A 12,184-nucleotide genomic window follows, 5' to 3' on the forward strand; every position below is an offset into this window, starting at 1 on the left:
TTACATATTAATTGAGTTCAGAATGGCATACTATTATTGTTTTCTGCTTGTATAAAGTTATGGCAGAAATAGTAATAGTATATGCCATTCTGAACCCCCGCTTATTTTTGACGCAACTAAATGTGACTTCCATAAAGAAATCTTAAAGAGACAGCAGCAATAATAATAAAATTGTGTGGTATATGAACATACTAAACTAAAATATGACGTTTTGCGCCAAAATACTTCACTAATATTATTCGTGGACCTCAAAACAATAAATGTAATACAGTGCATTACAGCCAACTCAATCCATTTCTCAAATCTTGTTGTCAGTTCTTGTGGTTTATATCGCCTGTACCTTTAAGATAACAGTAAGTCAGCCAAGACGGACATCATAGCGGAAGTGCAGTCAAGAGACATCACCATGCCGCAAGCTGCACACCAATCAAAAGACTGAATAAAAGAAGAAATTAGAAAAGGCGCCTGTCGTTAGTTATAGTTTGAGTTTTGCCTTGCCCAAGTATGGCAAACATCAACTTTAGTTCCTGCATAAATAAGTAACGATGGAATAAAGCTGCTGTAGGTGGCTTTCTTGATCAGAGTGGCTAACACAATCCGTACGCTCTCTGTGTGTACACAAATATGAAAATAGTTTCTGATAATATTGTTGTTCAATCAGTTATTTCTTGAAAAAACGAGGCGTTTTAATTGAAAGCAGTAATTATAGTATAGTAGAGTAGTAAATGCGCTTGTTTACGAGGCTGTTCAAGATTATCTGACAGCATTTCTAGAATCCGTTAATAAAACGCTGCTGTCAAACGTTGCACATTAGATTGAGCTCTGAAACGTTTTATAGAGCAGTTTTATATAAAGCACCAGCGGCCGCTGCACGGTGACATTGTCGTTATCGGTCAAAGTGGATGGATTAAAAAGTACTGACGTGTCCGTAGGCGTGCGTTCACTACCGAAACTGGAGGGACACGTCTGTCGCCGCGCCTCCCAGCATCTGGATCAGGGAGTCGGCCGTCAACGCCTCGCATTTGCTTTATAAACATGTCGCGAAACGGCCGAAGGTTCAAATCTTTGAACGCGAATAACGGGCGCGCGCTAGCCGGTTGTGATCCGGTGAGAGCTGCGCGTGTGCGCGTGCTGCTGCTGTGCCTTTGCGGTGTGATGTCACTGGCCATGATTCTGGGACTGTACCTGTCTGCAGAGCCCAGCAGCTCCCATCAGCATCATGTTGCACATCTCATAAGGGACAGGGTGAGTTGAGCTAAAGATATTATTTGCATTTTAAAACGCTCTTTATCAGTTTTACTAAGGGCTGTTTTGTTTTAAAATACTTAAAGTTGCATGCCCACATTGCAGTTATCTGTGACACTTAAAGGGTTAGTACTTGAACTTTTAAAGCACTTGTAGAGGTAAATGAGTGATGCGTAACATCATTGCGTGTGTCAGGTGTCATAACCAAACAGCAGTCTGTAAATAACGGCTTAAGTTTTGGTCTGTTTCCCACACACCGATATTGTATTTGAATTCAGAAGACTAGGAATATAGTACACAAGTCTATGTCAAGTCATTTTTATTTGTATTCCGCTTTTCACAACACACATTGTTTCAAAGCAGCTTTACAGGAAATCATGCATTAACAAAAACAATGAAACTGTAATATCTATTCACTGCATACCCAATTATTAGGCAAGTGAGTATTCTGTTCTTATAATTATTTCCATGCACATTTTCCAACTCCAAACCATATAAACTTGAAGTCTTATTGGATTTAATTATTTTCATGTGGTATGTATTTGTGTAATGAGTGAGGGTGTGGCTTAAGTGACTAACATCTTATATCAAGGTTTGCATAATTATTAGGCAGCTTCATTATCTCGTGCCTTTCAAATAGATGCAACACTCTTGAAATAGCTATTGAGATGTGACCACTGGACAATCAAACGTTTTGTTGCAAATAGTCAACTGGGGTGCAAAAAACGCATGGAGAAGAAAAGGTGCAAATTAACTGCAAAAGACTTTAAACGTGAATTTAACGTGAAGCTACCAGGCACCCATTATCCTCCAATGCTAACATATTCCAGAACTGCAACCTACCTGGAGTGTCCAGAAGTACAAGGTGTCAAGTGACCAGAGACATGGCCAATGTCAAGAAGGCTGAAACACGACCACCACTGAATATATTCACAAGTTGAAGCGTCAAGATTGGGCAAAGAAATACATGAAGACAGATTGTTCAAAGGTATTGTGGACAAATGAAATGAGAGTGACTCTTGATGGACCAGATGGATGGGCCCATGGCTGGATCACTAATGGACAGCAAGGTGGAGGAGGGGTACTTGTATGGGCTGATTTCATTAAGGATGAGGTAGTTGGACCTTTTCGAGTTGAAAATGGACTGAAAACTCAACTCTCAAACCTGTGTTTGCTGCTTCAGCAAAAGTTGATCGTGAGCAGATCAAGAAACTGACAGACTCCATGGATGGAAGGCTCATTGAAAAGAAAAGTGGCTATATTGTTCACTGAATATTTTTGAAAGGCCAACATTTTTATTTAATTGTCATTTTGTGTTACTTTTATTGTGCTTTGTCATGTTTGGAGCTCATTGGTTTCTGTCCCCATTCATTTTCATTGTATTTCATTGATATTTCTTGCCTAATGTCTTCCTTTATGTTCAATGGATTAATGAAAGTCATACAGGTTTGGAACAACGCAACAGGTTTCATTTTAGGGTAAACCGTTCATTTTAGCCAAGCTCAAAATGGTAATAATCCTGGTAGATCAGCTGATACCCTATTCATTCTGCAGATTTCCCATAAGCCAAGTAAGTACTCTGTGGCACAAGTGAAGAAGATTGCAGCTCAGGTGGATGGACATCGACTTTGGGAGACTCACCTGCGGCCCCTGCTGATTGAACGAGTGCCTGGGACAGTAGGCAGTCAGAAGATACGGCAGGTGATGTCCAGGTCCTTCCAATCAAATAATTTGCTACTGCTATAACAATATATTTAAACTCAGATCTGTAAGCGAGCAAGTGGCACTTATTTTATTTCTCTCAGGCCATGTCCACATTAATCCAGATACATTTGGAAACGGTGTCTCGTTTCACACTGCTTTTTTCAAGTCTTTTCCAAAAGTTGCTCATCCACACTGACACATTAAAAACTGTTAAATCCAATTACAAAGCATAGGAAAATTTGCCTTTCAATGTACGGTCTGAAATGCAATTGGCCTTGTGTTCCAAGTAAACTTTCCATCACCTTTGATGGAATTTAATGGGAAGTTTGTACAATGTAACATTTCTTATTTTTCATCGTTATCAAAGAGAATAACAGGACAACACCGCTACAACATAGGCCACCATCTTGATTGTTTTTGATTTGAATGGAGCACATGACAACAAAAACGTAATAGTTTTCAGATATCTGTTTTTTTCCTGTCCTCACTACAATGCCACAACAGCATTTTATTTTTCTCCCTAATTTGGAATGCCCAATTCCCAATGCTCTCTAAGGCCTCTTGGTGGCGTAGTGACTCGCCTCACGCTATTCTCCGCAGCATGCACCCATATTATAGCGACCACAAGTAGGTTACCCCATGTGACTCTACTTTCCCTAGCAACCAGGCCAATTTGGTTACTCAGGAGACCTGGCTGGAGTCATTCAGCACACCCTGGATTTGAACTCGCAACTCCAGGGCTGTGTAGTCAGCGTCTTTACTTGAGCTCAGTTTTAGCTGTCAAAGATGAGAAAAAGATGCGTTTTCAAGCGAAAACGTGTTGGTGTGGACATGGCCTTAGACTCACATTGTATACTGTTTTCCTTTGTTTATTTTAAAGTTACAGATGTGAAGTGAATTAATTTCAACAGTCACCTCGCATGCCATGATAGTTCCAACTCATGTAGACAATAACATAATTGCTCCCTTCTTTTAAAAGGTAGACTGTAATTTCTGTGCCACCAAACTGAATTGCAAAAATAATTATTGTTTTCAAATAGGTTGGAAATCTATTTGAAAACTGTCATTAATCTGCCACTGGTTGGTCAAAATGGATAGTTCTGCCCCAAATTCATGCCATTGATTGAGCTGTGGCTATATCTGGCTGATCAGGATGCTGAGCTAATGTATTAATCAACCTATGAATAACTTGCTTATAGTTGTCCCTGCATATAAAGAAGGTATAGGACAGAGGATGAAGTATTTTAACATAAAAAATACACATAATTTTTAAGTATCTTCTATTGATGAGTCCAAATCATTCTCATGGAGAAGTTCACTGAAGTTCACTCCTTTCAACCACAGCATATCTTGTCCCAGCTGGGTTCACTTTCTGCTGGATGGACAGTGGAGGAGGATTCCTTTGTTTCACCCACTCCGAAGGGTGGTGTCACCTTTACCAATGTGCTGGCAGTGCTGGACCCCTCAGCTCCTCGTAGGCTGCTCCTAGCATGCCATCATGACTCTAAAATCTTACCCCCAGATCCTAAAAAGCCAGAGCGGGTGTTTGTGGGTGCCAGTGATTCAGCCGTACCCTGCGCTATGATCTTGGAGCTGGCCGCTGCTCTGGATACACAACTTAAAGCCCTCAAAAAGCAGGTAGGCCATATACCATACATGACATCACAATCAGAGTATTCATCTCTTTAAAATTTCTAGACTAGGGCAGGGTAGAAATATTTATTTTTTAATGCATCACAACCTTCATTTGAACAATCTTGTTACCAATTTTTAAAACCCAAGATCAATCTTTTACTAAACTAATCATGATGCTCCCTCCATCATACATCCCTGTTGTACTGATGATGTTGTCATGTTGGAAGGCTATGCCCTTTTTATGCCATATTTAGTACTGCGCCGTGTTCTACAAAATAATACAGCCTTAGTTTCCACAAAATATTTTCTCAGTAGCATTGTGAAATGTTAAGGTGGCATGCAGCAATGTTTTTGTTGGAAAGCAGCTGCTTACTTCGTGGTGTCCTGACATGGACACCATGCCTATTTAATGTTTTCTGTATAGTAGAGTCATGAACCAAGATGGTAGCCAGTTCCAATTATTCCTTCAAGTGTTTAGCTGTCATTCTAGGGTTCTTTTTACCTCATTGAGCATTCTGCGGTGTGCCCTTTGAGTCATCTTAGATGGAAGGCCACTTCTAGGGAGAGTAGCCACAGTATTTATATGTCTCCATTTATAGTCAATCTGTCTAACTGTGGACAGATGAATATCTAAGCTCTTTGATATAACTTTGTTACCCTTTCCAGCTTTAAGTAAGTCTTCTAAGATCTCTCTTCTTTCGAGGTATGGTCCACGTCAGCAGATGCTTCTTGTGAATGGCAAACTCAAAATGTTTAAGGGCTTTTTATAAGTCAAAGTAGCTCCAACCCACACCAATCTTATTTCATTAATTAGATGCCAGGTTTCCCAACTCCTGACTAATTATCTTATTTTTATGTCATTAGCATAGGGGTTCACATACTTTTTCCAACCTACACTGTGAATGTTTGAATGGTGTATTCAATATATACAAGAACAATACAATAATTGGTGTTATTGTAACTTAGATGATCTAACCAGATTTTAAGACAAATTTATACATAAATGCAAATAAGTCCAAAAGTGGTCACAAATCTTTTCTTGCCACCGTATACCCAAATGAATCTGAATAGACTAAAATCAGAAAACAAATTGACTCAAGAGCATGTGAATTGGAATCAAATTGGTAAATCTGTATCAATACCCAGCCCAAGTTCTCACTAGTGGTTGATCGATATATCGCAGAGGTTGATAAATCGGCTGATATTCTGACTTTTTTAATTATCGGCGGCGGCTGATTAATTTTCCCATTTTGCCGGGGGGTTTTCTTGAGGGTGCCGAAAATCACCTTTGAAGCAACCGAGACATGTTAACGATCAGTCGCGGTTTGTTTTGTTGTTCATGTTACTACAATATTAGACCGGTGTGCAACGGTCTGCATATCAGAGTCGAGGCAGACGAATTTGAGCTCATGATGTTAAAGTGCTTTATGTTTCATTCTCTCGCTCTCTCCTCAACAGTTCCCTGTAACTTTTAACTATCTTGTCTAATGATAAAAAGGCAAATATCAATAAACCTAATATCATATACCATTTGCAAATATGCGTATATATCGTTTAAACATGTTATAAACCAACCTTCCACAAATTCAACAGATCCAGCGTCCTTTGGAATGCTCAGAAATCTTCCTCTGAAGCACGTATTCTAACAGTTTCTCCTCAACAGTTCTCTGTAACTTTTCTAATGATAAAAGCCAAATATCAATAAAACTTCTATTATATACCTTTTGCAAATATGCAGATATCTCATTTAAACAGATGTAATTCATGAACCTCACGGTAATACAACGTTTCTTTCTGTCGAGCGCTCGTATAATATATTCCTCTGAAGCACGTATTCTATCAGCCAGAATCAAAAACTTCAGGATCAAAAGTTCCTCTCATTCACAAATCATGATGGTCTGACCTGTGACAATCCAAGCAGGCTATCAAGGCCTGTTAAACTCTCAGAAGATTGCTGCTCGCACTGGATTCGCATGAGTGCAACTTCAAGGCTGGATCCGACACCAGGAAATGCTACTTCCAGAGGCTTGTATACAGGGGTAGGAGGAAAATAAGGTGCTTTCCAAACTGTTAGAACAGTTTCCTTAAGAGTTCCAATCTTTTAAAACAGATGTCAATTAAGCCATTAACTGATAAGGCAACAAAGTAGTAAGTCAGCAGCCTACATTTTCAGATGCAGCCCAAGGTAAAAGCACTTCATGTGTGCTATAAGTGAATGCCATAATCACTAAGCAATGTATGTACAGTCGGTATCTTTGGAGTAAATGCGATTGATAATGTAGACATGCCATCCATGGTTGCTGACTACCGTGTGTAATGTTACTTCCTTCTTCCTAATAAATTAACAATTTCCTCATGTGCAAATAAATAAATAAAAAATGGATGACTAAGAAATCTGAAGAAACTACTAAAATCGACCATTTAAAATAAATAATGCATTTAGTGTGTGTGAGAAACATATTGAGCACAATAAGATTAAGATTATAAATTATTTTATGTTTGTTATTTACTATATTAAATTGTGTGATATTATATCCGATACAATATTAGCATTGTATCGGACTATCGGCATCCATGCTCTCTGGATATCGGCATATGCTATTACAAAACACATATCGGTCGTCCACTAGTTCTCACACAACAGTACTTTTGAAATTACTAAAGTAGTAGTTCTCAGCCCAAAAGTCATGACCCAAAAATTAGTTGCAGGTCTGTACTGATAGGGGGTAACAAACAGGTGAGGAAAGAAACTAAATGCAAATGCAAATAATTCAATCTAATCTAACCATATAATCATGCATTTAGTATAGCAAAATCAATTTGACTCATCAGCTTTGCAAAGGGAAGGTGAAAATTATTTTTACATCTTTATTGTTGAAAACAAAGCCGTGTGTCCAGTCAGACTCGATGGAAAATTAACCTGTCACTTTGAAGAAGTTAGTCAAATTAGACTGATGCAAATAAGGATAAGGTGCATGGCATGCCCTATGCCCCATCTCCCCAAAACAACAGAAAAACCCTATGCAAGTTCAAAGAAAATACAACCAAGACTAAAATAAATATGGGTTCTGCATTTGGTATTTTACTGGGCCGCCACTTGATGTTTAATATAAAATCTGTTCTGAAGCAAATCCACTTGAGAACCACTGCACTAAATAAAACATGTAACATAATCGCTGATACTGCATCCTCCGCTGCATTATAGTACAGATTGTGCTGAATCAAGTCTAATGTCTGTCTTTGTGAGTCAAACAGAGAATCGGCGTGTGCTCGTACGTCACAACACATTGCGTACTACCTCCAACCTCCCTCTATCTCTGTCTTTCCAGAGGTCTGTGGTGACATTGCAGTTGGTGTTTTTTGATGGAGAGGAGGCGTTTGAGGAATGGACAGACACAGACTCTCTCTACGGTTCTCGTCACCTGGCTGAACTCATGGCCCGCACCCCCCATCCTCCTGAATCCACCACAATCACTCTTCTCCAGGCAGTGGTGAGGTTGTGTGTGCTATGACTATTTTTGTATTTTTTTTTTTTTTTTGCTTCTGTACAATATGTCATATGACTGAAGTAAAAGAATGTTAACAGATTGGAGGTTTTGTTGCTGCTGCTGCTGTTGTTGTTGATTTAACAATGAAAATCTCCAACATTGTTTCCCAGGATCTGTTTGTCCTATTGGACTTACTCGGTGGCCCAGAGCCATTGATTGTCAATCACTTTGATAACACGGCTAGATGGTTTGACCGACTGATTGCTGCAGGTATAAGCACAACACAACTGCTGTTGTTTCTCATGTGCTCAAGGAATATTCCAGGTTAACTGCACGTTAAGCTCAATGCCACATATGTTGTTTTTTGTTTGCCCTATAGACTTTCCAATGTAAGTTCATAACGGTCTTCAAATTTGTATTGCATTTACAAACTTGAGGTTAAAGTTGAAATAATTTTAGTAATCAGAAGTCCGTAGATGCTTTAGTAGTATTTTACTTGGATTCCAGGTTCAATACAAGTTAAGCTTTTGTGGCATAATGTTGATTGTTGACTTTCTTGATGCACCTTTAAAGCACATATTTATACTGCATTTGCGTTGTTGAAAGCAAAACAGAGACCTCTGAAGTCAACATTTATTTCTGTGTTTGTGTTGTTTTTCCAGAGAAGAGACTCCACAAACAGGGATTGTTGACATACCACCTAACAGAACAAAGTTACTTCAGGAAAGATTTTTATCTTGGTCCAGTGCAGGATGACCATATTCCATTTTTAAATAGGGGTCAGTTACCACATATACACACAAATAAACCAATCCAAGCTGTCATTGCTCTATTATATTTGTCATATTGTGCTATATAGCCACACCAGCTCTTAAATCTTATTGGTCCACAGCTGTATATTAAACATCAACACCAGCCTGGAGCAAGAAGCATTTATTTTTATTCTCACCCGAAGATCTGGCTGCATCAGGATATTCAATTGCACATCAGCAAGAATTCACCAGTTTGAATATTTGAATTCAGAATTGATATACAGTACCTCACAAAAGTGAGTACACTCCTCACATTTTTGTAATTATTTGATTATATCTTTTCATGTGACAAAACTGAAGAAATAACACTTTGCTGCAACGTAAAGTAGTGAGTGTACAGCTTGTATAACAGTGAAAATTTACTGTCCCTTTTCTTCCCCTTACTGTCATTTCTTCAGTGTTCTCACATGAAAAGATATAATCAAATAATTACAAAAATGTGAGGGGTGTACTCACTTTTGTGAGATACTGTATATATAAATACACTGGCGGCCAAAGGTTTGGAATAATGTACAGATTTTGTTGTTTCATAAGGAAATTGGTATATTTACCAAAGTGGCATTCAACTGATCACAACGTCAGGACATTACTGATGTAAAAAACAGCACCATCATTATTTGATCAAATCTAGACAGGCCCAACAACTTATCCTTGAGTAATCATGCTAAATTGCTAATTTGGTACTACAAAATCACTTGCCATCATATCAAACACAGCTGAAAGCTATTTGGTTCATTAAATGAAGCTTAACCATTGTGTTTATGTACAACTAAACAAGAGGATAAGTACATCAGAGTCTCTAGTTTGAGAAATAGACACCTCACATGTCCTCAGCCTGCTCAACACCAGTTTTATGTGCAACAGTAAAGAGAAGTCTCAGAGGTGCAGGCCTTATGAGAAGAACTGCAAATAAAAAGCCACTTTTGAAACAGAAAAAAAAGAAAAGTTTAGAGTGGGCAAAGAAACAGACATTGAACAACAGATAATTGGAAAAGAGATTTATGGATCTTAACCCCATTGTGCTGTTGTGGGATCAGCTAGACTGTAAGGTGCATGAGAAGTGTCTGACAAGACAGCCACATCTCTGGCAAGTGCTACAGGAAGTGTGGAGTGAAATGTCACCTGAGTATCTGGACAAACTGACAGCTAGAATGCCAATGATATGCAAAGCTGTCATTGCTGCACGTGGAGGGTTTTTTGATGAGAACTCTTTGAAGTAGATTAAGTAGATTTTTATTCTTTAATTTTTTTTGTAATTGTAATTTTTCACGTTATTAATGTCCTGACTATACATTGTGATCAGTTGAATACCAATTTCTTTCCATAAGAGCAAAATCTGTACATTATTCCAAACTTTTGGCCACCAGTGTATATATATTGATGGAAAGCAAGAACTATTATTGGAAAGACAATTAAACATATTTGTGAACAACACAGAGACATTTTTGATTTTCCTACAGCTGATTCTGGAGTTACACGAGTTGTGTTTCTGAACATGTGCCTGTTTATCTGCAGGTGTGCCTGTGCTGCATTTGATCCCCACTCCATTTCCTCAGTTCTGGCACACACTGGACGACACCGAAGAGAAGATGCACAGGCCCACCGTGGAAAACCTTACTAGAATCCTGGCCATCTTTGTAGCCGAGTACCTGAGCCTCTAAGCACGCTATATGATGATTCTACTGCAGACATTTACTTGCACGGCCATGAGTCATGTGTTCAGAATGTAGTAAATGTGTCTGCATTGTAGGAGTTGAGAATAATAATTGAGCCATAGCTCAGAATTTCCAAAGACACACAACATAAGTGTGTGTTGATTTGGAGTGTGTGTTGATTTGGAGTGTGAATGGTACTGTACATTCTTAAGAAATACCTATATATTGATTTTCTTTTTTTCTCTGCTGATAAGAGCCATAAATAAGGTAAACACTCATGTTACGGCAGCTGTGAATAAACCCTAATGATAATGAAATCATTAATGAGGATTTGTTTCAGACAGTAATTCAAAAGACTGTTGAAAAACTTTATATCATGGCTTTGTGGCAAGCAAGAAAAATAATATATTTTTTTGCCCATCTTTCATACACAATATGTACTGAATTAAAGCAACTCGATACTGCATTCAAACAATGATTTTCATGTTTAGGAACACCAAGTGTTCTCAGGAAAGCAGTGGTGAACTATAAAACAAAGAAATTGTTTACACAAATAACTTGTATTAAGTGTGAAATATACAAAGTCCAAATCTGTCAGTAGCATTTCAGGTGACTTGAGAGGGAGAGATTGCTAAAATTTTTACATTCCCAAGTCATTTAGCTATTACCATTATGAACTGAAAGACCAGGCGAAGGGTCTGGCATTTACATAATAAACTTGGAACAGTGGCTGAGTCTCTTAGTTTTATTGTCATATAGAACACAGTGCGATTGAGCCTGTATTGTGTTACAGAAAATTAAACAGTCTGGTACTGTACAGTATATTAATATTTATTTGTATTTATTTTTTAAAGAAGGTAATTGGTAAGAAGTGGATGCCATTTTTATTTGTTATAGCAACTGATCAAGATAGACGGGGTTCTTACAGTCGTGGAAAACCTGAAAATATAAGGGAATTTTGACATTTTGATTTCCAGGTCTGAAAAAGCCTCAAAGAAATTTAAATTGAGAAAATCTATTTTTCAAGGTCTATTCTTAGTCTCAACATCTTTCATCACCTATAAATCATTTTGTGAAAGCGATCTATATGAAATTATTAAAAAAATCCTTATCCAGTCAAAATAAGGACTGGAAAAGTCATCAAAATGCTTTGGTCAAAGTGAGTGGGAACCCTGGATACAACTTGTGGGATATTCTTGCTGTTTTCATTTCAATTTAAGCCTGAACCCATTAGGTTCTATGTACTTGAAATGTTTCTACAAATCAACTTCAAATACAAGTGGGCCAGATGGAAAAAATCTCTAGGGTATGTGGGCCAAGCCAGAATATTTTGTTAATGAAAACTTCTATGTTATATTGTGTTAAAGTAGGCCTATAATTATTGTTCTCTATATAAATAAAACATCAAAGGGGGCATCAATTAAAAAGTGCTTTAAAATTCTTCCATAACTGAGAAAGTAAATCTGACTGATACTAAAAATGCTATTGAACAATAACAGTGAAGTTTGTTATAGATGCAATGATTTAAACTTTTGACTTTTCAAATCTAATGTTTTCTTAATGAAATTAATTTTTCTGTTTCTCCGAGCTCACGCTTGTCAGTCATCCATGATTTTAGTTATTTAAAGGTGCTGTAAGAGGTTTT

At 37.8% G+C, this 12,184-nt stretch overlaps 1 protein-coding gene across 1 annotated transcript; it reads left to right on the forward strand.

Annotated features, from left to right (window-relative positions):
- Positions 1-398: 398 nt before the first annotated feature.
- Positions 399-12,083, forward strand: qpctla (glutaminyl-peptide cyclotransferase-like a). Its single transcript, XM_052152733.1, has 7 exons — positions 399-1,245; positions 2,800-2,946; positions 4,294-4,587; positions 7,914-8,075; positions 8,243-8,342; positions 8,735-8,851; positions 10,400-12,083. The coding sequence occupies exons 1-7, from the start codon at positions 1,036-1,038 to the stop codon at positions 10,543-10,545; spliced, it is 1,176 nt and encodes a 391-aa protein (XP_052008693.1). The 5' UTR covers positions 399-1,035; the 3' UTR covers positions 10,546-12,083.
- The last annotated feature ends 101 nt before the right edge of the window (positions 12,084-12,184 follow it).

Source organism: Xyrauchen texanus, chromosome 21 (assembly GCF_025860055.1).
Source record: "Xyrauchen texanus isolate HMW12.3.18 chromosome 21, RBS_HiC_50CHRs, whole genome shotgun sequence".
NCBI classification, from domain to species: Eukaryota; Metazoa; Chordata; class Actinopteri; order Cypriniformes; family Catostomidae; genus Xyrauchen; species Xyrauchen texanus.

Bases quoted from the DNA above. Each gene is read 5' to 3' on its own strand.
- qpctla (XM_052152733.1), top strand. From the start codon at position 1,036: ATGTCGCGAAACGGCCGAAGGTTCAAATCTTTGAACGCGAATAACGGG. The intron at 1,246-2,799 runs GTGAGTTGAGCT...TTCATTCTGCAG, and splicing joins CACATCTCATAAGGGACAGG to ATTTCCCATAAGCCAAGTAA. The intron at 8,076-8,242 runs GTGAGGTTGTGT...ATTGTTTCCCAG, and splicing joins TCACTCTTCTCCAGGCAGTG to GATCTGTTTGTCCTATTGGA.